Source organism: Kogia breviceps, chromosome 4 (genome assembly GCF_026419965.1).
Source record: "Kogia breviceps isolate mKogBre1 chromosome 4, mKogBre1 haplotype 1, whole genome shotgun sequence".
NCBI classification, from domain to species: domain Eukaryota; kingdom Metazoa; phylum Chordata; class Mammalia; order Artiodactyla; family Physeteridae; genus Kogia; species Kogia breviceps.
This window is the reverse complement of record NC_081313.1, coordinates 169,865,726-169,892,733: the sequence shown is the minus strand read 5'-3', so window position 1 is coordinate 169,892,733 and position 27,008 is coordinate 169,865,726. Positions and strand designations below refer to the sequence as shown.

Below are 27,008 nucleotides of genomic sequence, written 5' to 3'. Positions count from 1 at the left end.
GCCCTGCCTTGTCCAGTGTGAGATAGGTACCAGGGGGGAACGGGAGGCAGGTTTGCTGAGTCACTGTCCCCCCCACCCCCCAGCCTGACCTCCTTCCTCCCCTGCTCATGTGCTCTCTGTGGCTCTCAGGGGCACCAATGGCCTTCCCATCACATTGCCCACCCCAAAGGTACCCCTGGACAGGGGTGGAGGGCAGAGGGAGGACAGGTGAGGTGGGCCAGGCCAGGTCTTTATTTGAGTTTGGGCATGATACGGATGAAGAGGATCATGCTGATGAAGATGAAGCAGACGATAATAAGCATGGCCCAGAGCAGCCAGTTGACTGACTTCTGTGTGTGCTGCTCCAGCCGCTCAGATTCTGTCTTCAGCTTCTCCAGGTTCTGGTCGGCCATCTTGAGTGAGTGCGACAGGGTCTGCGGGTGAGGTGGGGAGAATGTCAACAGGACTGGGTCCAAGTGTGGCCTCTTTCTACTGCGCTGGAGCAAATCTACACCTCTTGGCCCATGCCAGTGCTGTTTCCTCTGCTGGGAATGCCATTTTCGCCTTCTGCCAAACTCCTATTCATCCAGTCAAGCCCCAGCCATAGAGACCTTCTGCTGGGAAGCCTTCTCTGATGCCCCAGGGCAGAGGCTTTAGAGTTCCCAGAGTCCTCATACCTGGTTGTCCTTCTTGATGACACTCTGGGCAGCCAGTGTGTGGGTCTTGAGGCTCCGTGCCAGGCCTAGCATCTCCTCCGCCAGCTTCTCCTGGAGGTTCTGGTGTCGCTGCAGGACGAGGTCTAGCTCGGCTGCTGACTGCTTCTCATCCCCTGGCCTGGGCCCTGCCACCCCACTGACCCCACAGATGGGTAGACAGGTGGGTAGGAGGGGGGGTGGGGGAGGAGGGAAGAAACTAACATGTTCTCAAGGAACCCAGAGGTTGTGGTTCCAGCCACTGCCCTGCTTGGGGCTGTTTCCCCTTTTTTGCTTTGGTTTCTGGGAAGAGCATCCTCAGAAGTGGCCTTTGATTGGTGGTTTATTTTTTTAATTTTAATTTAATTTTAATTTTTGGCCACGCCGCACATCTTGTGGGATCTTAGTTCCCTGACCAGGGACTGAACCCGGGCCCTTGGCAGTGACAGCACGGAGTCCTAACCACTGGACTGCTGGGGAACTTCCTATTGGTGGTTTAGATGCTTCGTGGTGACGCTTTAGTGGCCCAAGGTCTGTCCAACCCCCCTGCCTCCAATGCTGTCCAAGGGCTGAAGATACTCACATTCTCTTCCTCACATCCAGTTCAGGCTCTGGAAGCAAAACAGGACAAGCAGGAAGAAGGAGAGAATTGGTTTGTCGTTTTTCAGCTTCCTGACCATTGCCTGGGATGTGTCTGCTACTCATAATGCTGTTTCCCATTTTGTCTGCTCCCCAGTGGGCGGGCTCCTGATCAGACTTCAAAGTACTCCCTTCTAGGAAGTTTTCCTCATTTGGGCTCCCCCAGGTCCCAAGTCCTTCCCTCTAGCCAGCCTTGGCCCCTTGGGCTGGGAATGTCCAACTCTGTTTCCTCTGGGGGCCCCTCCTCTGTCCTGGAACCTCTTCCAAGCATAACTCGGTAATGCCCCTGGACATACTCTCCCTGGGCTGTGGAACACCCTGTGGGAACCAGGTTAGGCGTGAGGTGTGGGGCAGCAAGGACACATGTCTGTCCCAGGCCTTGAGTCCTGTTCTGCTCAGGATGACTCACCTTCACTAGAGTCCTGTGGGAAAAAAGGAGAGGCACGAAGTCACCCACCTTGCCATGCCCCGAGACCTGTTCTCTCTGCTCCCAGAAACTCCCCACCCTCAGTCAGGACCCTGGACAAGTCCTGTGCCCTCTGAGCCTCAGTTTTCTCATCTTTTTTTTTTTTTTTTTTTTTTTTTTTGCGGTACGCAGGCCTCTCACTGTTGTGGCCTCTCCCATTGCGGTGCACAGGCTCCGGACGCACAGGCTCAGTGGCCATGGCTCATGGGCCTAGCCATTCCGTGGCATGTGGGATCTTCCCGGACCGGGGCACGAACCCGTGTCCCCTGCATCGGCAGGCGGACTCTCAACCCTGCGCCACCAGGGAAGCCCTCTTATCTTTAAACTGAAAACAATAGCTCATATTTTGCAGGGTTTAGCTGATCCACATAAAATGCTCATAGAGACATTTGTCATCCTATTTTACAGATGAAAAAACTCATCTATGTGTGGTGAGGCAGGGGCCAAACCTTACTCTGGCCAACTCTGGGGCTTAAGCAGAGATGTGCCATTTTTGCCTTGTACCCAAACTCTTATTCATCTAGCAAAGCCCTGGCTGCAGTGCCTCTCTGTTGGAAGCTTTCTCTGATGGTCCAGGGCAGAGTCTGTTGGGCCCCCTAGGATCCCTGCACCTGACAGTATTTGTTGTTCTGGCCACCCCCAGGCACTGAACTTCTGTCCCCAACCTAAGCTTCCCAGGGACCAGGGAGGGAGCCCTACCGTTCCTAGCAGCTCACTCCGCATCTCACTGGTGTACCGTGCCCGTGACTGTAGGTGTACTGTCTTCGTGGCAGGTACCCGTTCCCTGGCTGTAGTTGGTACTCGGCCAGGGGCCAGGAACTGGTTGGCTAGTGCCTTCTCTGAGGAGGAGGTCTGCAGAAGAGGGCAGAGGGGTCACCAGAGGGGCAGGTCCCAGATGAGCATGATGAATGCTGAGGAGACAGAGGTGCCCCTTACTCACCAGCTTCTCTGCCTGCAGCATCCCCTTCAGAAAATCTACCTTGCGAGAATATTCATTGATCACCTCGGAGGCCGGTTTGCTGGAAGGGGAGAAGAGGAAAAAGAAAACCTGCCCACTGTCCCCAGTTCAGGGAAGGGTCTTAGCAGGGAGGGACTGGAGACCAGGGATCCCAGACTCTACTCCCTGCCCCGGATTTGAACACTTGTGGCCGCCTGCACTCACCTCGCCTGTGCCTTCAGGGCCTGCAGCATGTCCTCGAGGGCTCCCACGTACTGGGGACGAAAAGTGGGGTGTCAGCACAGTGGCCCCCACCACCGTCCGGCTCAAAGGGATTAGAGCCACCAAGGGGCGGGGCCGGGCTGGGGGCGGGGCTGGAACGGGAGGAGCCAAGTATCAAGGAGGCGGGACCAGCTGAGCCCCAGGGAGGAGGCGGGGGAGCAGCGCAAACGGACGTGGCGGAGCCAACCGGCAGGGGCGTGGCCTCATTGGCTAGCGGGGTGGGGGAGTCGGGCCCGGTGGCCTCCAGCTGCGGGGACCACCCTCCGGGATTCGGGCTCTACGCGGACACACGGGCTTCCTTCACCTTTTCTAGACGCCACTCGTCCGGGTCCCGCTTCTCCGCTGCCATCGCCTCGCAGCGGCACAGCAGCCGCACCAGGTTCAGCTCCAGCCTCGACGCTGCCATCACCACCCAGCGCTACCCCGCCCCTTCCGCAGGCGCCATCTTAAGAGATGGCGGAAGTGCCTTTCGTTGGCCTCCTTCCGGGCGGAAAGTGCCCTGTTTGTTCTCTCATTCTTATTTGGGGCTCTCTCGTTCTTGTTTGGGCGTTTGTTCTCTCATTCTTGTCTTGTTTCAATTAGAGGCGCTATCCAGTCCGTATTTATTAAGGACTCAATCGCTTGCTTATCCTCGCGAGCATCTTAACGGGTTGAAAGGGTCGAGTCCTTCGTTTCAGGCCCACGTGCAACGCGTGACATGCTCATTACTTCCCCCCTGCTCAAAATTCCTCCCCCGCTCCCCACTCCTTCCTGGGTTCTTCCCACATTGAGCTCTTCCGCATCCAGGCAGCCTGGGGGAGATTCTCCTGGGGGAGAGGTTCTGACCTGGGACTTCGGAATCCAAGACTCAACGGGCTATGATTTCCAAACTTTTGCAGCTATGATATCCCGTCCCAGCCCTGACTGACTCCACCTCCCACCGCGGCCTTCTGTGAGTTCCTTAAGTTTTTCTGGACCTGTCTTCTCCCTTGGGAAACTGGCCGTGAGGCAGTGACATGGGCTAAACCTGGGAGTGAGAGGTCACCCCCAATGCCCAGACCCCCATGGACGGAACCCCCCCTGCGTCCCCAGGAAGCCAAGGCCCCCTGTTCGAGTCCCCCCTCCTGGAGTGGACAGGGTGAGGATGGGGGCTTCACAGGGACTGAAGCCTGGCATGCAGCCCTTAATCATCTCCCCATCCTTCAGGTCACCTGTGTCCAGGTCACACCGGTGGGCCTGGTGCCCTGTAAAGTACCATGGATGAGACCAAACTCAGGGTATTGATAAAGGGGGGCTCTAGAGGCAGACGGGGCAGGGTCTGATTCCCAGCCCCATCCCACTCCAGCTGTGTGGCCTTGGACTAGCCCGCCAACTCTTCCTTGCATGTGCCTTTGAAACTCCGGTTTGTCATGGTCTCCAACTCCCCCGCCCCATGGGACCCACCTGCCAACCAGTTCCCACAACTCCCCATCTGGTTGCAACCTGGGAGCTCTTCTGTGGCGGTTGCGGGTGGTGGTGGTAGTAGTGTTGCTTCTGATTGTAGTGGGTCCACCAGGACTGACTCCCCACACCCCACCCAGGGTGGATGGCCCCATCAGTTGACATTTAAGCCCCAGCTGGGGAGAGGCTAGGTGTGACAGGAGGCAGCTCCCAGGACAGCAGACTCCTCACTGAATGTGGCTCTGCCAGGAGCTGCCTGCTTTCCCAGCTTTCTGGATCAATAAAAAGAACTTCCAGCAAAGCCCACGTCCCTTGTGTGAAAAGTATGTGTGAAATTCCAGCAAACAAACAGCAAAGTCGGTTGGAGGAACAAGGCAGCCCCTTCCAGGCAAGGGGCCCAATCCCTGCCCTGTACCCCTCCTGGCTGAGGCCGCAGGGCTGACCCCCCACCCGCCAACCCCTGCTCTTTCAGCCTGGAGCTGGCCTGAGTAGGAACTGCATGCAGACACCTCTCAAGCACTATTTTTTTTTTTTTTTTTTTAATTTCACATGGCCTGTGGGTGCCTCTTGTTCCAGACGTGGGGCCATGTGTCCAGGTGTCTGGAGAGTGGGCTGAGCCTAAGAGGGGAGCCCCGCTCCGGAGATGCCAGATGTCCTGGCTGTCACTGTAGACTTGTAGGGACATACAACCCCAGGCCTTGCCCTCCCCACCCATGAGTGGTCCTGAGTTGCAGGCTCCTGTTCTGCCACATGGGGTGGGCAGTGCCAAGGGTGGCCTCCTCCAGCCTCCTGTGTCCAGGGCACAGTGGACCAAGGAGTGATGGCCACCTTCGAGTCTCCCTGGGATGTGAGGTCTGTGGTGCCTGGAGTGGAGGCTGCCTACCACCTCGTGTCCTGGCTCCAGCCAACAGTCTTGATCACTACGGAAGGCTCACCGTTCCCTCGAATGCACGTCGGCCAGGTGGCCACTGCTGGGCCAGAATACAAGTCCAAGACAGACTTGGTGCAGTCGGGCCACAAGTGTCCAAACCCCTCGTGCAGGGTCCTAGCCCTCAGTCTGTCCCCCGAGCTGTCCCTCAGCGTGGGTCTGAACCTCCAAAGCTTCGTGGCTGTGTGGCCTTTACTCCGAAGACTCATGTCCAGGTTATAAGGGAGATGCAGGGCGTTAATATAAAAGTTTGTACATACACATATAAAAAAACAATTTGGTCTTCTGCTAAGGCTGTTACAGTTTAAAGTTATGTAAACCAAGCCCAAAGAAACAGTGACCAGAAAAACGTACAAAAGGGGAGCTGGGAGATGCCAGGCTGCCCACCATGATGCGGTGCTCTGGGCGGGCAACTCCGTGTGATGTAGGGGCTCAGCAAGGGCAGCTGGGCCTCAGCCGGCCTCTCCCTGCCTGCACTCACTTGGAGTCGGTGCCCACCTCACATCGCTCTTGGAGCTTTTCATTCCGGATCCTTCTCAGACCACTGAATGCTGGCTCTGGAGCTCTGGCACCCAGCTCTGGCACCGGGCCGTCCTTGGATGTGCGGACTCTGACAGCTGTGGGCCCTCAGCCATTGGCCTGGCCCGAGGCAGGGGGCAGGCAGTAGGTTGGGGGGTCCGAGTACCTCCGCTTGGTCCCGGGTGGCCGGTCGTCCTTGTCCAGGGGCTCCTGAGGGCCCTGAGTGGGCAGGTGAATGCCGGGTGTGACATACACAGAGTGTACCTGGTCTGGGCGGCGAGCAGGTGGCTCTCGGCGCCTCACCGGGGTGGCAGCTTCCTGGGCACCTGGTGCCCGGCCAGGGAGATAGGAGGGCAGGCCGGGTGGGAGCTTGATGTTGGCCGTGGGCATGATGGGGGTCCGCCGGGGGGTCTTCACTCTAACCGTCATGAAGGACGACGGCCTTCGTCGAGGAGGGGTGGCCGCCTCAGGGAGGGGGCTCAGGGTGGGTGCGCTGGGGCAGGGGAGAGCAGGCGCGAGGGGCCCTTTTGAAAGACAGATGGCAGGGTTACTGCAGCTTCAGGGCCGGCAGACGGACCCTCGCCCGGGGGCCTGCTGGGTGTGGACATGGGAAGGAAAAAAGCAGACGCTACCTTAATACTGACCTTCCGAGGCCCCCCGCCCAGCCCGCTCTTCCAACAGGCTCTCGGTGCTAGCTGATGTCTCTGAGTCCAGGTTCTCCTCATCAGAGCCCCGAGGGTCCAGCTCTGGCAGCCGGTACGTGATGTCCTCCCTGGGGATGAGAGGGTCACAGTGTCCAAGGCTGTTCCATGGTGGAAGACCGCCCCATGGAAAAGTACCAGGCCAGTAGGGGACAGAGTAGGTCATCCTGGTCCTGGAGGGGACTCCCTGCCCCCAGCACCCCAAACCCAACCCCAAAAGCACACCTGGCCCAAAATGCCCCTGACTCAGTGAAGCTCATATGAGGAAGGTGTCAGGCTGCTGAGGGAAGCCAGGCATCTGGCCTAGTACTCAGCTAGTGAGGGGCTCCTGCCTCAGGACCTTTGCACATGTTGTTCCCTCTGCCTGGAGTGCCCTACCCTATTCCTAAGACTAGAATGCCCAGGGAGCCTCGATTACACCTGTTCTCCTGGCATAATTTTTAAACAGCATCTCCGTTCATACTTCCATCTTGACCGGACAACAAACTGGTGGATCGCCCTAGCTAAGGCCAACTTTAAGACAAAGTTCGGGCATCACCCCTCTGTTTCCCTTCTCTCCCTATGGGCCACCGTGATTCCCTGTGGTCAAGCCAGGGGTTTAACGAGCTTAGGCTGTTTTAGGACAGCAGCACCCCGTGAGGTGGTCACTGGACCGCGGGACTAAGCCTAGCCCATTAGCTTCCTAACAGCCAGATCCCCTATAGTGGGGGGGGGCCAGTGGATGGGGGCTGGACAGGGTGGCTGAGTGTGGCAAGGGTTCAGAGAGACACTTGCTTCTCCTCCTTGATGGACTGGATCCGCTCAATTAGGATCTCTTTCTCGCGATCCTCTTCACCACCGGCCACTTCCTCCTCTGGCAGCACCCCCAGCTCCTCCAGGCCAGTGCTGCTGCTCATCCGGGTCTTGGGGTTCTTGATCTGCAAAGATAAGCGGCAGGTCTGGCCAGCCCCTCTGCGTGGGTGGGGGTCAGTGCTTGTGGATGGAGAGGGTGGTGCAAGCAGCTCCCGGGGAGGTTAGTTCTGACATGGATGGGAGGCTTAGAGAGGCTTCTTCGGGGATCATGCAGGGACCGAGTGGCCGGCACGTGGCTCATTAGTCATCTTCAGCACAGGCAATCAGCAGGCAATGGGTTTCCCCCAGCATGCACTTCCAGAAGGTTAGCACATGCTTGGTCTATCCTATGAGGACCCTAGGGGTTGAGAGGAACCCCAGCATGCACCGCACTGGGAGACATGCGAGGAGGACCCACCGTACGTGTACATACCAGGACCCCCTCATAAGGAGACGAAAACCCCAGTTTGAGAGGCCAGGGCTGGGGGAGAGATGAAGAGTGGGTGACCACACAGGGCCATGACCAGGGCACAGGCGCTAGTCATGGGCATAAGGCCACGTCTGACTGTCGAGACAAGGACAGGATCCTTCCACAGGAGCCCGGGACCCGCCCCTTATCCCTCTACCCCCCACTGTGAGGCCACTTCTGCTGTGGCAACGTTTCCCTGTGGGCGGGGCCCAGGTCAGCCGGGGACATGGCTGGAGGAGGACCAGGACCACCACCAAGTAGGTGACAGGACCCCCACTGCTGAGAGTGGCAGCTGGCCTTGAGGCTGAGCTAGGATGGTGGTCTTTTGGCCGAGGTGAGGGATCAGCCCGTAACCATGCTGCCACGAGACCCCAGGTCAGGCTGTCGGTGGCCCAGGGTGTGCTGGGAGAGTGTGCTGGACGGATAAGCGAGACCCCGCCCAATGTCCAAACCCCGCCCACCGGTCCCCACTCCCACAAGGCCCCGCCCCCACCGAAGCCCCACCCTGCGTTGCTCACAGCGTTTTGTCGCAGAAGAGAGAGCCTCCGGAAGGCGATGCTCTCCGCAGCCTCCAGCTGGGTGATCTCCTCCATCTTCACTTTGTACTTCCTCATCTGTTCTTTGATCAGCATCTCCACGCACCTGTGGAGAAGGCGACTCAGCTACCGCCTTGGGGGGTACGGTCAACTTGGGGGCCTGCATCTAGGGAGATGCTGGCTCGAGACTGGGGCATGGTGGCTGAGACAGAGACCCAGAGACCAGGCAGGGCCACGGACATGGCTGTGGCTTCCATCGTGGCCCCAGTTCACTCACTGTGTGACCTCGTGTAGCTCACCCCACCTCTCTGAGCCTGAATCCTTGTCTTAATAAGCCTCCTCGTTTGAAGGAGGAAGTACAGTACCATGGAGGTTGGGTGATTTGTCCCAGGGGCTGCAGGCAGCTGGCCCTAAGGGCTCTAAAACTGCACCGTGACCCAAGGCACATCTGCTCAGTGGTCAGGGCCAGCCTCAGTGGTCAGTACCGAGGCAGGGAGGGTGTGGTGGGACTGGATGGTCTCAGCCTGGATGGAGAGGCAGTCATGACTCACGTTTCCCATTGTCATGACCACTTAAGAAAAAAAAAACAAACTCAAGGAACATGCTGGAAGCAAATCCGTCAACAGCATACCGCTGCCCAGGTAGTGTCAGGGCCACGCTGGACTCTCCTCCGCTCTGCCTACCAGCAGCTGTTCATTGATCTCTTGAGTGTGGCCCAGGGTGTGGGCTGTGCACTGTCAGGCGTAGCCCTCAGGCCTTCCTGTGTTTTGCCTCCTGAAACCGCCTTGGGTGACAGGTGCTTATTTTTACAATTCGAAAGTCTAAACAAAGTCCTTTTAGTGATGGATGTCTGCTGACCTCCTGAGTTCTTTTTATTTTTTTCTCTTAATTAATTTTTATATTTTGGCTGTGCTGCGAGGCATGCGGGATCTTAATTTCCCAACCAGGGATCGAACCCGTGCCCCGTGCAGTGGACGCGCAGAGTCTTAACCACTGCACCACCAGGGATGTCCCTTTCTGAGTTCTTTTGAGGCACTTCCTTTTTTTCGTTTGTTTTTAAAAAATATATTTATTTGTTTATTTGGCTGCATTGGGTCTCAGTTGCGGCACGTGGGATCTTAGTTGTGGCGTGCATGTGGGATCTAGTTCCCTGACCAGGGATCGAACCTGGGCCTTTCTGAGAATTTTTTTTTTTTTTGAAGCACTTTCTGAGAACTTTCGAAGATCGTTTGCGGGGAGGAAGGAATCTTGAGACAACTGCTTCTGTTCGCTGCAGGCTCTCACTGCTCCCAGAGGCTGGGAATGTGGGGCTTCACCATCTGCCCCTCACCCTGGACAGAGGATGAGGGATTTCTCCCCTTTTTTGGTTTTTCATCCTCAAGAGAACTCAGAAGTGATGCTCTTGCTGCTTGAGGAGATGCTGCCAGGTCTCCACCTGGGTCTGGGCATGTGTGAGCCCTACAACGCCACCACGAGGCCAGGCTGCTTCTCGTCCCTCATTTGTCAGAAGAGCCCTGCTTGCCGCTCACAGCAGCCAGCGCACATGCAGACTTCGTTAGAAGTTCGGTTTTAGTACAAGAGTCACGTGTGTTCATTAGAAAAGAAAGAAGGGTGGAGAGACCAAACGAAGTTTACCCAGGACCCCAGTGCTCAGGACACCTCCCGGGGCCGTTGTGATCGGGCTGTGTTCTTCTAGACTTTCCTCTGCAGGCACATTTACACACTGCCGAGGCCAGGCCAGTCCCGGGATTCTGGAGAGGGCTCTCCTCTTTCGTTGTGGGATCCCTGGCTCGGTTGCCCTGAGCATATATTGGGGGGTGGCGGCCAGCCGGTACTGGTACTCACGTGGTGATTTTGAGGACATCCTTCATGCTGGTCAGCGGGTCCGAGTTGTCGGGGCAGCGCAGGAGGCAGGGCGCAAAGATGATGGCCAGTGCGCTGGGTGACATTCGGTTCACGTCCTCAAGCAGGGCCACCCTGTGCAGCAAGTGGCAGTTAGGGGGTGGCCACAGGGAGCCCCAAGACCAGAGTCCAGATCCCGGAAAAGTGCTGCCGCAGCCGGGAGGTGAGAAACGCTCGCTTCTGCACGGTGGAGAGGCGCCACGAAGAAGTCGGGGGCCCCCTCCTGGACCCCCCAGTATGGGCTCACATCCTGGTGTGGAGCCACCAGAGAACGCCAGCCCAGGGAACGCCGTGGTGGGGCTCTTGCTGGGACCCCACCCCCCAGAGAGCGGGGCAATAGGAGGGCAGGCACTTGCTTGACCAGGTGGAAGATGAGCCTCTCCAAGGAGTTGTGGTTGGCTTCTGGCAGATGCTCCAGGACGGCGTAGATGGCGGCCAGCTGCTCCTGCTTCTCTGGCAGCTCTAGGAGGGTCCTGGGGGTCAGCTCCCTGCGGCCCCCACCCGACAGGCCCCAGGGTGCCGGGAGCCTCCCACTGTCTGGGGCCCGGTTTCTCAGCTGGGGGCACGGGGGTCCGTCCTCCCTGACCGGCCACAGCACATGCTCGAGGCTCTGACCCCCGACCTCGACCACCTGCTGGCTCTCGCCACGGTGGGACTCACCAACAGCGCGGAGGAAGTCGCCGTACTGGGCGAAGGTCATAAGGGGCTCGGGCAGCTCCCGTAGCCACTGCTTGAGCACCCCGGTGATGGCGTGGATGGGAAAGTTCTCCAGTTTGACTGCCGTGGGGTCTGCGGGGAGGGCGCGGCGGCCGGTGAGCTCGGGGAAGGCAGGAGGGCTGAGCCTGGAGCCCCACGCGGTGCCCTCCTGCCCTTGACACCTACCTGTTCACAGCACCCACCTGTCTGCAGCGCCTGCCGGAGCTCCCTGGTGCGGTTGGCGGCACCTGACTTGCGGTAGAGGCCCTCGGTGTATAAGCCGTGCATCTCCACGTGTTCCAGAAGCTTCTCCAGCACGATGGGCACTGAGACCTTGTCGCCGGTCAGGCTGTCCACGCACACGCCAAAGTGGCCCGGCTCAGTGCCTGGCTCGATCTGCGACAACAGGGATGGGGGTGAGGGTCAGGCCTGGGCTGGTTGTCCTCCCTGTCACCACCCCCGCCAGCCCAGCTTCCTCTGTGGCCGCCGTCCTCCCCTGCTCCTCATCCTCTCTTGCACGGCTGCCAGAGGTGCCGGGCTGTGGAGGTCCCTGGATGGCTGCTGGCAGGGGGTCCCTGTGTGAAGTGCCACAGTCCCCTCTGCCCAGCTGATCCTGGCTTGTGCCAGCCCATAGAACCCCGCCTTCCTCGTGCAGGGTAGGGGTTTCCTTCCACCTGGAGGAGGGAAGAGCAGGGCCAAGGCCTGGGGTGCACACACAAGCCTGGCCCCAGCTTTAGGGGGGTCCTCTGGGGGCTCTGACAGGACCGGGGTGCGCTCTGCTTAGGGACCAGCCCCTCCCACCAGCTCCATGCTCCCACCTGACACCAGCCTTGGCCTTGCACCTAGCACACCCTCTCCTCCACATCTCTCAGAACGGCCTCCACCAGGTGTTCTGGAAAGTTCCCGGCCCCAGTGGGCTCACCTTCTTCCCACTTGTGTAAGAGCAGTAGGTCTGAATCTTGAGCACACACTTCTTGTGGCAGGTCATCTTGCACACTAGTAGGTCACGGTGGGGGAGGGGGAGAGGGTGGTCACTGACAGCGCATCGGGGACCCATGGGTCCCGTGGCTGCCTGTCCCCGTGTCTCAAGACAGTGACAACTGCCTGGAGGGTCGTTACGATGGACACGGAGTGGCGGGCTGCTCCTCACACAGGGGCCAAGGGGAGAGGTTACCCTGGCCCGAAAAGAAGGCCAACCTTGACTGGTCCTGGCAGGAAAACAGCAGTGCTAGAGGCCTGCCTGACCCAGCCTGGGCCCCTGGGGGCTGACTGGCTTCCCACCCGACCTTGGCCACCTCCTGGCTGCCCGACTGTGGGCCAGCTGGGTCACCCTGGGCTGCACCTGTCTCTCAGGGTCCCTGTGGGGACTGGCTGGCCTCGCCTGGCACATGGGGGAGGGGCCGGCACTTCAGGCAGCGAGAGCAGCATGAACGAACACCCGGAGATAGGGCCCAGGGTGACTTGCCCAGGTAGGAGTGCAGAGGGGAGGCTGCGGAGTTGGGGGGGGCCTGGGGGTCAGTTGAGGACCGGCCTCTGCCCCAGCGTGACAGCGGGGCGTTTTGAGTGCGTGAGGTGCGGCCTTACTGCCCCTGTGGTGAGGGCCAGTGCTCTGGGAGGATCGGCCCTGTAGCTGGGGTGAAGGCCCGGGTGCACCGTGAGGGGTTGGGGACATGGTGGGGGGTCAGAGGGTGTGCGGTGGGAGTCGGGGGGCCTGGGGGGGGGTCAGGGGCGCGGTGGGCGATTGGTGGGCACTCACCGCTGCAGAGCAGGGCCTTGTCCATGAGCCAGATGTAGGAGAGGCACTGCTCGCAGGACTGGGGGATGCTAACTTGGTAGCTGGCGAACACGTGCCCATTGTGCTGCTGGACCTGGAGCAGTGGGGGAGGGGGGCCGAGTGGGAAGGTGGACCCCCAACGGGGTTGCCAAGGGGCCGCACAGCGGGGACGCTGCCTGCGGCATCTCAGGACCGGGGGCCCTAAAGGCCGGGTAGGAAAACACACGCCCGCCCGCGTGCACATGCGCACACACAGACACGCGCACGGGTGTGCGCGTGCACGCGAGAACACACATACTCACAGCACGTTCCTGCTTCCGCTTCTTCTTCTGAGCTTTGCTCTGCTGTGAGAGAGCACAAAGGCCGGCTCTGTGTGGGGTCCCCTGGGGGCACCCCCACCCCAGCGACGTCCAGGCACCGGGACCCTCCCTCGCCTGGAGCGGTAGCACCCACCTTGGGAGGCTCGAAGTCGTTCTTGGTGTGCCCGCGGGTGAACTCGTCCAGCAGCGACTGGAAGAGATTGAGGACCAGGTTGGTGTCCTTCTCGCCGCGCTCGGCCGCCAGGTTGCTCACGACGATCTGGTAGTTCTCCATCAGGTCCTTGTAGCCGACATGGATCTTCCCGTTCTGTGGCAATGCAGGGTGTGACCCTCTGTGAGACAGACAGACGGGGGTGCCCGGGGAAGGGCATGGGGTTTGCTGCGGGGGCCCTCCCTGGGGCTGGGGGCTCCACGTACAGGGACGGAATACATGGTCTTGAGGTTGCTTCGGAACTTCTCGGTGGCTTCAATGAATAAGCTCTCGATGGGAGTCTTTTGGGAACGCAGGTCATTTATCTGGAGGGGAAGGGAGAGATGTGCTGACCCCATGTTACCTCAGGCCGGGCATCTGGGCGGCCATAGCTCTGCCCTGTCCCACGTCCTTCCCTGGCTCCCCTGGGCTTGCAGGGAAACATCCCGGCCCTCTTGCCAACCCTGATGTCTCGGGGATCACTCACTGTGGGTGTTGAGCAGCACCCCTGGCCTCCCCCACCAGATGCTGGTAGCTTGTGAGGACCAAAAACATCTGCTGATGTTGCCATGTGTCCCCTGGGGGCAGACTCACCCCTGGTTGAGAAACACTGGTTTAACTGGGGCCCTTCCTGCCGCCCCACCCCGGCGCTCAATGCCCGGCTGTGCTCTAGGACGGCGGCTGCCTCAAATGGCCTGGTCATTTCACCATGCCTCCACCCCTGAACTGTCCCTGTCAGCCCGCTGTCTCCCTCTGAAGCTCTCAAACACCACACTGTTTGCTGTGGGAGTGCCTGTAGCTGGGGCCGTGAATACCCTGAGTGCAGCCTGTGATTTCTTCACCTCTGTCTCACACGCTAAGTGCTCAATCATTGCCTGGAACTGAATGCATTTTGTAAAAGTGTGTCCTAAATAAAATAATTTGTTCGCGGTCAGCTGCAGCTGAGCAGCAGGACAAGGAAAGGTTGCAGGATCTTGGAGCAGCCTGGCAGGACTCGGGTGTGTCAGGTGCCTTGCCTGGAAGATTATTCTGGATGCTAGTGCTTCCTTTTTCTCACGTGTGTGAGAAAGTGGGCCACCACCCCCAAGGGGCGCTCTGAGACAGCAAACCACGTGTCTTTAAACAGCGGATCTCAAACTCGGGCAGGAACTGCAGGACAGAATGCCTCTGCTGGGCGCCCAACCCATGTGTGCACATGCACGTGTGCTCTAGATGATTCCGGCAGGGGCGGGGGGTCCCAGAATCAGGCGATTAAGGTGTGACTCGCTTCTACACGTTCTATGCAGCCCCCATAATAAGACACACATTTTGTAGCAAAATGTAAGCATCCCCACCAAGCAGGATGAATGTAGGCTACAGGTGATCTCTCGGGAACCCCCTGCCAGGTTTTACAGAAAAGCAGCTGATGCCAAACTTAGGAACAAACGTGTGGTTTCCAGAACTTTCTGTGTGTTGGAACCGTGGACCTGGACTTTCCATTCCTGCCTGATAAAGGCTTTGGTGTGACGGTTTGCAAAACTGCCAGGTGGGGATGGCCCTCTGGGGAGGCCCGGGGCCCCAGCTGGCCCACCTTGTTGAGCAGGAACTCATCCAGGTACTTGAGCTCGTTGGCGTTGGTGATCTTGCGGAACACCGACTCTCGCCACTTCTCCGACACCGTGATTTTGCCAATCTTGAGGTTTCGGTTCTTCTTCCCTTTGCCTCCTGGCTCCTTGGCGTGCTTCTCGCCGGTGGCGTGGCGTTGCTGGTGGCTGGAGGGGGCTGGGGAGGGGGGCGGGAGGCAGGAGAGGCTGGTAAGGGCAGTGGGTTCCTGGGGAGGACTCAGGTTGGCCTCTGGGGCATGGTCACAAGTGCAGAGAACCAGGGTCCTGTGCTGTCACACACTGAGGTCTGCAGCCAGAGAGCGCCTCCAGGGATGGAGACCAGTCCCAAAGCCCCGCAACCAGGGCTTGGCCCACAGCTAACTCAAGGCCCCATCTGGGGACGGTTCTCAGGGGCCCTAGTGGCTCTGCTGTCCGTCCCTGAGGCTGCGGGAGACCAACCTTCTAGATTCTTCTTCATGGCGGCGGCTTCCAGTACGACTTGCCCGGGTACTGTGTTCTCTGTCTCCTCTGTGCCCTCCAGGTTGTATTTCTTATCCTTGTTCTTATGCAGGAAAAGTCTCTTAAACGTGGATCTGTAGGACAAAGTAAGGGATTCCACTTAAGCCTCAGGAAATGAAGGCAGATGTAAGGCCAAAGCAAGGGTCCACTTACTGTAATGAGAAATAGCCCTTTTCTTGGTTATCATTGGAAGGGGATGCCACTAAAAATACAGTTGATCTGTGTGAACTGACAGGGGAGTCGGGCAAAAGAGCCGGATGCTGAGCAGATGTCACAGCGTGACCCCATTTTCATATTAAAAAAAATTACCCCCCATCCCCTCCCTCAAGATTTTTTTTACAGGCACAAGGTTAGGGGGGAAAAAAACCCTCAAAGAATAAATACCAAATCATATACTATGGATACTGGGCATGTGATGGGGTGAATGATGGCTCCACCCAAAAGATATGTCCATGTGCTAACCCTCGGGGCCTATAAGCATGATCTTATCTGGGAAAACGGTCTTTGCAGATGTGACTAAATGCTATGGACTGAATATTTGTGTCCCCCCATATCTGTATGCTGAAGCCTAACTCTCAGTGTGATGGTATTGGGAGGTGGGGCCTTTGGGAGCTGATTAGGTCATGAGGGTGGAGCCATCATGAATGGGATTAATGCCCTTATAAGAGACTCCAGAGAGCTCCCTCACCACTTCCGCCATGTGAGGACACAGCAAGAAGAAGGTGTCTATGAATCAAATACCAAATCTGTTGGCACCTTGATCTTAGACTTCCAGCCTCCAGGTCAGTCTGTGGTGTTTTGTTACAGCAGCCCAAATGTACTAAGACAATAAATGAAGGATCTCAAGATTCTGAGTCATCCTGGATTACCCAGATGCGCTCTAAAGCCAATGACAAGTGTCTTTATAAGAGACAGAGAAAGAGAAGACACGGGGGAGAGACGAATGTCATGTGAAGACAGAGGCTGAGATTGGAGGGGGGGTGATGCAGCCACAAGCCTGCAGGACTGCCTGGAGCCCCCAGAAGCTGGAAGAGGCAAGGAAGGATCCTCTCCGAGATCCTTTGGAGGGAGACACAGCCCTGCCCACACCTTGATTTCACACTTCTGGCCTCCAGAACCACGAGAGAGTAAACTCCTATTGTTTGAAGACACCCTGTTTGTGGTACTTTGTTTTGGTGGTAGTGTCTCCTGAAAGTAGGGGGCTTTCTCCTCCCACTGCAGCCCGTTCCTCACGGTCCTCAGGCTCCCGTCCTGAGTTTAGGTCAAAGCTCCCCTGTCTCAGGGCCCAACCCCTCTGCTCTGTGAACCACCTAGAGCACTGTGGCAGAGGCTTTATGGGGACAGAGCCTTGGCCCAGTTTTTGCTATCTAAAGACCAAGGAGGGGTTCCCAGATGTGGGGATGGAGGATCTGGGAGCTGGTTCTCATTCCGTAAACAGCCAAATGGACACTGTCTGTCTGTGGCCTCAGAGGAGGTGACCCACACTGGCTCTAGGTTTCAATGGGAATCATTTCACCCCAATGTGGCCACAACCCGAGCTCTGCATGTGTTTCTCCTCACAGAACTGCTAAGCGAACGTCTCCCCAAAAGAGCTTCATATAAGTGCAGCCGGCTTATGGGAATTTCCTGGTGGTTCAGTGGTTAGGACTCTGTGCTTTCACTGCCAGGGCCCAGGTTCAATCCTGGTCAGGGAACTAAGATCCTTCAAGCCGTGCGGCCAAAAAAAGAAAAAAAAAAAGTGAGAAAAGTGTGATCAGCTGAGGAGATCAGGGTGCTCCGGGACTGGAGGACCTGGACACCCTGCGTGTCCTCTGGTGGCCTGAGCCCATCCCCAAAACCCCACACTTACTTAGAATCGACGGAGCCTGGGGACAGCCCAGCATCTGTCCCCAAGGATACGTCACCCGACTTCTTCTTCTGGATGGCCAGCTTCTTCGTGCTGGGCTCCCCGTCTGTGGTTTCTGCAGGAGGCTGTAGGGGAGGGGGGCTGGGTAAGCAAAGGCAGGCGCCCTCTCTGGAGGGAAGGTGTGGGTCCCGGTGCTGCCATGCATTCTATCCACCATTCCCTTCTGGTGGCGCTTGGACCCTCAGGGGTGAGAGCTGCCGCCTAAAGCTTTACCTGAGTCTTGGTCTGGGACAGGGACGAGAGAAGCTTGGAGACGTCGCTCGTGGATAAGGAAATGCGCCTCTCCCTGTGAGATCACAGAAATGTGGCTTTTACTGACAAGGGTGAGTAGGAGACATTTGAGGTTGCCCTGACTGAGTGGGACAGGGTAGTGCTACTGGCATCTGGTGGGTGGAAACCAGGGATGCTGCTCTGCCCCCCACGGTGCCCAGGACGGCCCCCACCACAGAGATCGAGACGGCCCCAGGGGTCCACTGTGCCAAGGCCGAGAAAGCCTGTCCTAGCAAAAGGCCTGCATCTTCCTCCATCTCTTTCTTCCTTTGGACAGGCAGCCCTCTGGGACAAGGGGCTGGTGATTTGGAGTCACCGATATTTAGCCAACTGGGGTCCAGGTGTGTCGAGAGCTGCTCTTTCAGCCTCTGGTTGCGTGTAATCACTCCCACTGTTGATGAGGAAGCTGAGGTCCAGGCAGGCCGGGGAGCGGGGGGGACCGCAACTCAAGGAGCCACCTTCCACAAGGCTGGAGGCTTTCTGTGTGAACTGGGCTCATTTGGGCAGGAGCTTCAGAGTCCCCGGAAGGTGCCTTGTCTTCCCCGAGCCTTTCCCTGCCCCCTGGGCCCTTCTTCCTTGGGGCTTCCACCCACCTGGTGTCAGCTCTCAGGCACAGAGCCTCGCGCGTTTCTGGGATGCCTGGTGCTGCCCCGGTCCTGCTCCAGGCTTTGGCTATGTATCCCCTGACCCTGCCCGCCCACCCCAGCCCTTGGAGAAAGGAGGGTACAGGGCTTACTCTGTGGGCGTGAGGGCGACCCCCTCGGCCCGGTGCCGCCCGCTGAGGTCCAGGGACTGGCTCAGCATGGTGCTGGGGCCAGCAGTCATCAGCTTCTTGCCCCGCCACAGCTCCACGGCGCTGGCCAGCCGCTCGGCGTCTGGGTCCCTGTACCGCTGAATCTGGGTGGAGCCTCCTGGGCTCTCGGGCCTGTCCTGGGCCCTCGGGCCAACCCCCGGCTTGCTCTTGTCCTTGGGAGTCTCCGGGGTGGAACCGGGGGCCAGCACGCCGACCTTGCTGTCCAGGGCCAGGCTGGTGGGTCGTTCCATGTGGCCGGGCCTGGGGCTCCCGCCCTGGGCTTCGGCTGAGACCGGGCTGCCTGACGTGGGCTGCAGGGGCTCCTCGGGCTGTTTTTCAGGAGGAGCCATCCCTGTCTCCGTCCTTGCGTCCCGAGGGCTTTCATCTTCTCTGTCCTCCTTTCTGTCTTCTGGGAGGCTCTCTTGTGGCTCTGGGACGGCCCTTCTGGAAGGTTCTGTGAGGGCGTGCTCTTCCTTACAGGACTGGATGTGCTTGTTCTGGAGCTTCACGTGCTCCAGCCCCCTCTGCCGGCGCGACTCGCGCTTCTCCCGGCTGCTGGGCACTTTCTCGTGACTTTCGGCTGCGTTTTTCTGGGCTGGGGGCGCCTTCTCAGGTTGGGAGCTCTCCACGGGGGACCCGTCACTGGGCCACACCTCGGGCTCCAGCTCCAAATGCTCGCCGTCCTTGGGTGGTTCTGGGCCCTGCGAGGGTTCCTGCCCAGCTGCCCAGCCTGGCCCGGTCTCTGCGGTTTCCTGTTTGGCGGCTCGCTGGGCTTCCCTCTCCCTCTCTGCCACCATCTGGCTGAAGCTGGTGGGGGGAAAGTGAAGGGGGTGCTTTCAGGAACAAATCCACCCAGGGCGTTGGGGACCCCTTTTCTACCTGCAGGTGCAGGGGTGGGGGGCCAGGTGGCATGTGGCGAGACCCTGGCCCTCAGAGATGCTTCTGGAAAGGCAAAACCTCCTCAGCCAGGGAAGGGGAGACACGGAGTGGCCTCCTGTTGTCATGGCCACCTCTGCCTGGCTGGTTCAGGGGGACCTTTATTAGGTCTGTTGTGGGAGGGATCTGTTCAGAACCCTCTGAATTCCTTTGGGGTCCCTGGCCTGGTAGATTCCCAGGCTTTGTGTGTGAGCGGGGGTGAGGGGAGCCCCCTGATGGCTGGTCCTGGTGGCCTGAACCCTCCAGCTCTGAATCCAAGTGCTCTGCCAACCTGCCTGGGGTGGGCAGGTGCAGTGGTGGTGCGGGGGTCCCTGGAAGAGACTGAGTACCGCCAATGGTGACCTGGGATTTTGCCAGTAGGTGCCACCTACCAGCCCTGGAGCCTCTCTCTAGGGTCCTGTGTACCCAGACTGCTAGATGCCTGCCAGCCCCTCCTCAGCCTCCCTGTGTCCACACAGCTCCACTGGCCAGACGGTGTCTCAGGCAGCCCTTGGGTGAGTGGAATGTTCTCGGGGGGGCAGGGGGCTTGGTCCTATTCTGCTCACCTCCTGCGCTGCAGGTGCCCCCGGCAGAGGCTCTGCAGGCGGATGATGCTCTGTCTCTGGAGTTGGTAGGCTGCCCGCTGCCGGTAGCCCCTCCACGCGGCCTGGAGGTACACTGCTGCCTGCGTCCTCTCCAGTGCCCGGCGGACGCGGTAGGACCGCCAGCAGGCCTGAGGGTGGAGGGGGCATTCAGGGGCTGGGAGGGTGAGACCCTGGCCACCCCCGCCCCCGGCCCCATGGGCCCCCTCAGGACCTGGATGGTGACGGCCGCCCGCCTCATTTGTAGGAAGTGCCTGCGCTCCAGCACCATCCGGAACCAGCTCTGCAGGAGCAGGATCTTTCGCACGACCTCCCGGTGCAGTGTCTCCTGCAGGGCCTGCCGCTCCGTCTCCTTCAGGAAAACCTAGCAGGGAGTAGGCACAGGAGGGGTCAACATGGCCTCCAGAACCCCTGTACTCGGAAGGTCTGCTCAGCCCACCCCGGGAGTGCGTGAGACCAAGCTGGTGTGCTGACTGACCTGACCAAGGGGAGTTAAAAAAAAAAAAAAAAAAATTGAGATAGAATTCCCAGAACGTAAAATTAACCATTTAAAGTGAACAATTCAGTGGCATTTAATACATTCACAATATTGTACAGCCATCACCTCTATCTAGCTCTGAAACATTTCCAGTCACCCCAAAGGGAAACTCCGTGCCCATTAGCAGTCATTTCCTAATCCCCCTCCCCTAGCCCCTGGCAACCACTAATCTGCTTTCTGTCTCTATGGATTTACATGTTCTGGACATTTCATATTAATGAGATCACACAATCTGTGGCCTTTTGTGTCTGACTTCTTTCACTCAGCATGATGTTTTCAAGGTTCATCCACGTAAGCGTGTATCAGGGCTGAATAATACTCCACTAAGTGAATGGCCCACGTTTTGTTTATCTATCATCTGTTGATGGATATATGAATTATTTCTACCTTTTGGCAAGTGACTAGTGCTGCTATGAATATACATGTACAAGGATTTGTTTGCATATCTATTTTCAGTTCTTTTGGGTTGATACCTAGGAGCGGAATTGCCAGGCCACATGGTAACTCTATATGATTAACTCGTTGGGGCCCTGTGAGGAGGCTTTTCACATCTGGTAGAGAGCCCTGTTGGGGAGCTGCCAGACATTACAAAGGTTACTGACTGGTTCCTGAACATCCTGTGCTATGGTGTCATGGTCTGATGCCTGAGCCCTACACCTTAGGTCTGCCCCTCTGCCTTCCAGGAAGAAATAACATGCTGGGCCCCAATAAACGCACTTCCTCAGCAGAGCCCCTTATTTTTCAGTGAGTGGCTTGGGCCGTGGGAGGACCCTGTGTGTAGCAGAAAGTGGGGTACAGTTTGCAGCCACCCTGAGGGGTGCAAACACTGACCTTGGTCTTGCCGATCTGGTAGCTCCTCTTGTCTATGTCCATCTTCTCCAGCAGGGCAGAGATAACCTCCCTGCAGGGCTGGGCATTCTTGGGCAACAGTACCTGGAACTGCTCCGTGAAATCCTGGGTGATTTTGGTCGAGAAAGGAAAATCTGCGTGAGTGTTTCTGCCACCCAAGAATACGGGGCTCCAGCATTCCCTGGTCAAGCCGAGTTTCTGAAGGCAAAACTTGGTTTGATGTGAATAGTACCGACAAAGCTAAAATCTTCGACTTTCTGAAACAGTCTAAAGCTTAAGAAAGACTGTCGCACACATAGAGCACCGATCTTTCAGTCAGTCAGTGAGTGACCATCGAGGACCTGCTGGGTGCTGGCGTTGTTGGGGGGCATCCAGGAGATGGAGATGCTCTTGGGGGGCCCACAGTCTGGCTCATTAGAGGGCTGAACCGTAGCTGGAGGCATGTCCCCCCACCGCCCTCGCTTTTCTGGCCTCATTGCACGGCATGTGGGATCTTAGTTCCCCAACCAGGGATAGAACCCGTGCCCCCTGCAGTGGAAGCGCGGCATCCTAACCACTGCACCACCAGGGAAGTCCCAAGGTATGCCCTTTTTAAGTAAACAATTACGCCAAATTTTTAAGAGCCAAGCCATTAATGAGACACACCAACATTTTCTCCCTTTTCGGTAATTTGCCTTTCCTATTTATGCAGGATCAGAAAGACGATATTCCCATTCTGTGGATGAAAAAGGGAGGCATGCCACAATGAAGCCATGTCCCTGAGGCCATACGGGTAAAGCCTGAACAGGGACTAGGTGCTGCCACCTCTGGTTTCAGGCCCAGTGGTCACTCGAGCGCCACACAGCTGCTGCCAGCTCCCAGCATGAGCCAGGGGTTCTCAACCTGGGCCATGTTGACCCCGGGGACATTCAGTGATACATGGAGACATCTTGGGTTGTCAGAACTCAGAGGAATAGTGTTCCTGGCATCTTGCGGGTGGAGGCCAGGGATGCTGCTCAACACCCAATGGTGCACAGGGCGGCCCTCACCACAGAGAATGACCCAGCCCCAAGTGTCAATGGTGACGTGGTTGAGAAACTGCTGTAATTTGGTCTTCACCAATTTGAGGTTACTGGTGATCTTCTGTGTTTCTAGAAAGCCCAGGGAGTCATCTCTGAAGTCATCACCTCCTTGGGCCTCAGGTTCCATATTGGGAAAATAGGAACCAGGGCCCCCTTGCTGCTGGTTGACAGAATAAAAGAGCTGGGTATAAAAGTGTGTATTACAGAAGATGCTCAATAAAGGGCCGAGCTGCACAGGGATCTGCTTGTGCAGTTCCCTCTTCCCCACTTGGTTTAACACACCTCTTGCGAGGAACTATGTCCCCCACCATGAGAAAGAATGATCTGGTACAAATGCCAACAGTGCCAGCCAGCGTGGAGAAACCCTAATGGAAAGTAACCTGCCAGGCTCATGCTCCATAGAAGCACTCTTTCTGGAGGTGGCTAGTGTCCCAGGCAGCCACGCATGTGCACGAGAGCATCCTACCTGGAACGTGTACTTGGCGCTGTAGCCTGATCTCCGGATCCGCACGGTCTCCAGCATGCCTGTGTAGCGCAGCTGCTGCAGCACCAGCTCATCATCGAAACACAGCTCTTTCTGAAACAGGATTGAGCAGTCAGGGCAGATGCCTGAAGGTGGCTGGGGACGGGATCCCTGGGAAGAGGTGTCTATTCTCATGTGACTGCCATCCCTCGGGACTCCAGATACGGATGCAGTCAGGGCACACCCATGGGCTGGGGCTGATCTGGGAATGTCCCCAACCTGGCAGCTGTGGGCACCTGGAGGATCTGTTTTTTTTTCCTTGCTCCAGACATTTTTTTGGGAATAAAGACATGGGGCCACTCAGCAGTGATGCCTAAGGCATCCATCTCTTCTAGAAAACTTGGTCATCTGATCTGCTCTATTCCCTGTTGTCCGGGAGACAGATGCCACTTCTCACTGCCTCACTCAAGATAATTTGCTGCAAAGAGTTATTTCCTAAAGGCCCCTTTCCAAACCTGTTAAACGCATACCCTGTGCCACGTATCAAAGTGAGTAGTGGGGATTTGGCAGACAGAACACACTGCTGGCCCCGCCGTGGGAGGTGTCACAGGAGAGGGGACCCTGGGCTGAGTCCTGAGGGCTGAGTAGAGGACGGGCGGGGGGGGCGGGCAGGGAGCAGCTGGGTGAAGGCCCGAAGGAGGAAGGGGAAGCCGAGGGGTGGACAGGGATGCAGGGAGATGCTTGCTGCTGGAGGGGTGGGGGTGAGGGGGAGGAGGGGCTGAAATGAGGCTGGATCAGTGAGCTTCCAGCGCAGAGCTCAGGGGCCTGGACTCCATGCTGGTGGGGGTTATTTTAAGTGGATGGAGGGGAGGGAATGGCATGAGGGGAGGGATGTCATGATTGGGTTGTGGGGTGGGGGGTGGGGGCTTCTGGTATGCAGTGGGCTCTTGGAGACAAGGGATTCTACTCAATACACTAAAAAGCATAGCGTAGCGACCCCTACAGCAAAGAATGATCTGCAGGCACGGCCCATGTCCCAAGCAGGTGCTAATGGAGTGTTTCCGGAGTTGCCCAAAGCTGAGGCAAAATCCGAATTGGTGGAGAAGACAGGCCTGATTCTGCTGCTGGTGGAAGGTGGGGAAGGGGACAGAAATCTCTGAGACGCCACTGGGGGACCAGGAATGGGAAGGGAGGGGAGACAGGGTGAATCCAGGTCCTCGCCTGGGGACAGAAAGCCATGGCACCTGGCGGGGCCAAGCTGGGCTCTGTATGTTAGCAGAGCGTCCCAGGAGCAGGGGAGAGGCAGGGAAACAGGAAGAGTGGAGACAGAGGGCATGGGTGAACAGAGTCACCAGGAGGCACTTGCTCAGAGATCGGTTTGTGCCTGGGAGGGAGCCCAGGTCCCAAAAGGCCTCTGGCAGAGTCCCTGAGGGGATGGGGTGGCCAGTGGACCCCTGGGGAGAAGGAAGCCTGGCTGCAAGGGCTGAGTCCGCCACTGTTGGTCCCCACTGGTGCTCTGTCTTTCCAGAAAGTTCAGTTGCCTGACTTCAGCCTCTCCCTTCCAGCACACTCTCTGCACTGATTGCCTTTGGGATATATCTGAAGAGCACCCCCGACCTGTCCCGTCTCTATTCTTGGCTGGTCACCAGGTTGCCCTTGCTGCCTCCCGCTGACCCCCGTCTACCCCCAGCCGGCTACAGCACACGTTTACAGTTCCCGAAACCTGTGTGGACACTTGCTTCCTTGAGGACTCTCCTGACCAACCTTCCCCGCTCCCGGCAGCCCCGCGCCAACAGGAACACCCACTGCCGAGCCACCAGACCTTGGCTTGGCTTTCAGCTCCCCCGAGATGTGGGAGCCCCTCACCTTCTCGGCGTTGGAGCGGATGCAGCGGATGAAGAAGGGCTCGGCCTTCCCCAGCGCCTCCAGGAGCTTGTTAAGGGATGTCTGGGGAGAGAGGGGGAAGGTGCTGAGCTGGGACCCACAAGGACACACTCCTCTGTGGGAGGGGAGCCAGGTCACCTGCCTGTATTGGCGGCGGGGCATCTGTGCTGATGTGGGACATGGGAGGTTGCAGCGGGACATTCTGACCAGAGGCTGTGCTACCCCGGGGAGCCCCCAAGGGAGCTGAGGGGTCCCCATGGCTGAGAGCCACCAATCTTCCCAGGGCCATCCAGCTCCTGCTTCTATCTCAGGCGAAAAGTGGGGGAAGGTGGTGGAACCAGATAGACTCTTTCTAGGGATTTAAAACACGGGTCAGCCTCAGAAGGGACCATGGATGCAGTGGTTTTAGTCTCTGGCTTGCTGCTTCCAAAAAGGATTTTGTGGGAGTTCCCACATGAGGTAATTACACACGAAAAAAGGGCCGGCGGCCATTGGACCCCACTGAAAAAAAGAAAGTGTCCCTGAGCTTCCTGGCAACCAGGTAAAAAAAAGGGAAACATGACCTAAGGACACAGTTCGGTGGTCACTTCAACTCACATGCTGACTCGTGACTCTTTTAACTTGGTGGTTCTCAGCCAAGGGTGATTCTGTTACCCCAGGGGAATTTGGCAAGATCTGGAGACTTTCTGGTTGTCATGACTGGACAACGCTACTGGTATCTGGTGGGTGGAGGCGAGTGACGCTGCCCAGCATCCCACAACTCACAGGACGGCCCCCACCACGGAGAATGACCCAACCCCAAATGTCAAGCTGTGGCGCGGTCAGGAAGCCCCGGGATGACACTAGGCTGCCTGTGCTGGGTCTGTTTTGACCCAGCCACGTGTGTGTCAGGCTGAGTTCAGCACCGCCCCCTCGGGCCACCTACCTGGAACTGGGCGCTGATGCTGGGCGGCTTCTTCTTCTTGTGCAGGTGCAGCAGGGACTTGGTGGTGCGGTCGTGCAGGGTCATACTGATGATGAGCTTCAGGGATTTGGAGTCCAGCAGGTTCTAGGATAGAAACACAGGGTCCGGCCTGCCCTCCCAAAGCCCCAGCGGGCCCTGGGAGGCCTCTCGGACGTCCCCGGAGCCACAACAATGCCCCTCCCGGGTGGCAGCTCTGAGGCTCAGTCTTAGGGCTGTGCTGTCAGAGACAGGGTGGGGGCAGATGGGCCTGGTGGCGGTGACAGGGGTACTGAGCCTGGGCTGTGTCCTGTGGATGGCGTTGCCTCCGGGAGGGCCGATTACAGCCTCTTGTGGCCCGAGGGCCCAGAAGCCAAGAGCTACGGAGTGCTGGCTTCCTTCCTCGCAGCTCAAGGGATGCCGAGCACCTCGTGTTTCCACGTGTGCTCGTCCGGCCAGCCCTCCCTCATGGGCCAACCTTACTGTCGCTGACGAGGGGGACTAGCGCTGTCCCACCTGTTGGCCAGACTGAGGGGTTGCCTTATATTTCCGTCTGCATGCTGTACATAGAGATTAGACAGAGCGTCTGGGTGCGCTTGACCCAAGGCCAGCTGCTGGGGTCTCGGCTGCCAGCGGCGCAAAGCTGCCCCCCTCCTGACAGGACCCCTCTGGCTGAAGGGTCTTCTCTCCCGGGACACCCACGAGGTGCTGCAGCCACCCTGCCCTCTGGAAGTGGCTCGCAGCTAAAGACCCCTGATACGGGGATATGACAGAAGGGGCCCATCGCCTCTTGGCGAGATAAGCTCTGTGGTAAACACTCCTGGGCTCCCCGGCGGATCAGACTGAGCCCACCTCCTGGCTCAGTCCTGACCCTGCCCAGACTGCTTCCCCCTCCCTCCCCCGCTTCGGGTTTCAACCGGGAGCTCCCCCTTAAACAACCGCTTGTGCAGAGATCCCCGTCACAGGCCCTGCCTCTAGGAAACCCAAACAAAGACACCTCTGTATCACTTCAACAGGAGACACTGTTTTCTAGAGGGGAAGGGGGGAGACGATAGGAAAGGGAAGGAATCAAAGAAGCTTGAGAAGTTAAAAGTCACCTCCCGCCCCCCCGCCCCAGTTTTCCAGAAAAACTTGAGCCAGGCGCTTGCAAGGCAGTGTCAGACGGTGTCGCACGTGTTTACCTTTGGAATGATCTGCTTTTGTTTGATACCTTTACTTTTCCTGTCAAAATATTAAAAATGGTTTTGTGAACAGAAGGAACACGATGTCTGGATCTGGGTTAGTTCAGCAAGCCACACCTTGCGGGTTAGATGGAGTGAGGACAGAGAGAGGAAGAGAGTCCAGAGGCACAAGTGCAACGGGGCCGCCGCCTCGCCAGGGACCTGGTGGGCTCCCCTGCACATGT

At 58.0% G+C, this 27,008-nt stretch overlaps 2 protein-coding genes across 3 annotated transcripts in view; both read right to left on the bottom strand.

Annotated features, from left to right (window-relative positions):
- Positions 1–213: 213 nt before the first annotated feature.
- USE1 (unconventional SNARE in the ER 1) lies at positions 214–3,826 on the bottom strand. The gene is made up of 8 exons (XM_059062731.2): positions 3,300–3,826; positions 2,939–2,988; positions 2,717–2,795; positions 2,476–2,628; positions 1,720–1,732; positions 1,255–1,282; positions 657–831; positions 214–413 (listed from the first exon to the last, which is right to left on the bottom strand). The coding sequence occupies exons 1-8, from the start codon at positions 3,399–3,401 to the stop codon at positions 231–233; spliced, it is 783 nt and encodes a 260-aa protein (XP_058918714.1). The 5' UTR covers positions 3,402–3,826; the 3' UTR covers positions 214–230.
- Positions 3,827–5,607: 1,781 nt separating this feature from the next.
- Positions 5,608–27,008, bottom strand: part of MYO9B (myosin IXB) — an 88,679-nt gene continuing 67,278 nt past the window's right edge. Inside the window, exons 17-42 of one of the 2 annotated variants that reach the window (XM_067032417.1) lie at positions 26,785–26,824; positions 25,589–25,711; positions 24,646–24,726; positions 22,783–22,893; positions 21,238–21,360; positions 20,083–20,232; positions 19,833–19,999; positions 18,295–19,158; positions 17,502–17,574; positions 17,232–17,353; positions 15,323–15,456; positions 14,851–15,041; positions 13,508–13,606; positions 13,224–13,397; positions 13,073–13,114; positions 12,753–12,864; positions 11,919–11,992; positions 11,200–11,392; positions 10,961–11,089; positions 10,657–10,762; positions 10,244–10,375; positions 8,381–8,504; positions 7,827–7,874; positions 7,337–7,479; positions 6,506–6,633; positions 5,608–6,385 (exon numbers count right to left, since the gene is read on the bottom strand). In XM_067032417.1, the coding sequence (XP_066888518.1) occupies positions 5,970–6,385; positions 6,506–6,633; positions 7,337–7,479; positions 7,827–7,874; positions 8,381–8,504; positions 10,244–10,375; positions 10,657–10,762; positions 10,961–11,089; positions 11,200–11,392; positions 11,919–11,992; positions 12,753–12,864; positions 13,073–13,114; positions 13,224–13,397; positions 13,508–13,606; positions 14,851–15,041; positions 15,323–15,456; positions 17,232–17,353; positions 17,502–17,574; positions 18,295–19,158; positions 19,833–19,999; positions 20,083–20,232; positions 21,238–21,360; positions 22,783–22,893; positions 24,646–24,726; positions 25,589–25,711; positions 26,785–26,824 (4,099 nt within the window). In that variant the 3' untranslated portion in view covers positions 5,608–5,969. The remainder of the gene's footprint in view (positions 6,386–6,505; positions 6,634–7,336; positions 7,480–7,826; positions 7,875–8,380; positions 8,505–10,243; positions 10,376–10,656; positions 10,763–10,960; positions 11,090–11,199; positions 11,393–11,918; positions 11,993–12,752; positions 12,865–13,072; positions 13,115–13,223; positions 13,398–13,507; positions 13,607–14,850; positions 15,042–15,322; positions 15,457–17,231; positions 17,354–17,501; positions 17,575–18,294; positions 19,159–19,832; positions 20,000–20,082; positions 20,233–21,237; positions 21,361–22,782; positions 22,894–24,645; positions 24,727–25,588; positions 25,712–26,784; positions 26,825–27,008) is intronic. The other variant, XM_067032418.1, reaches the window with a different exon arrangement.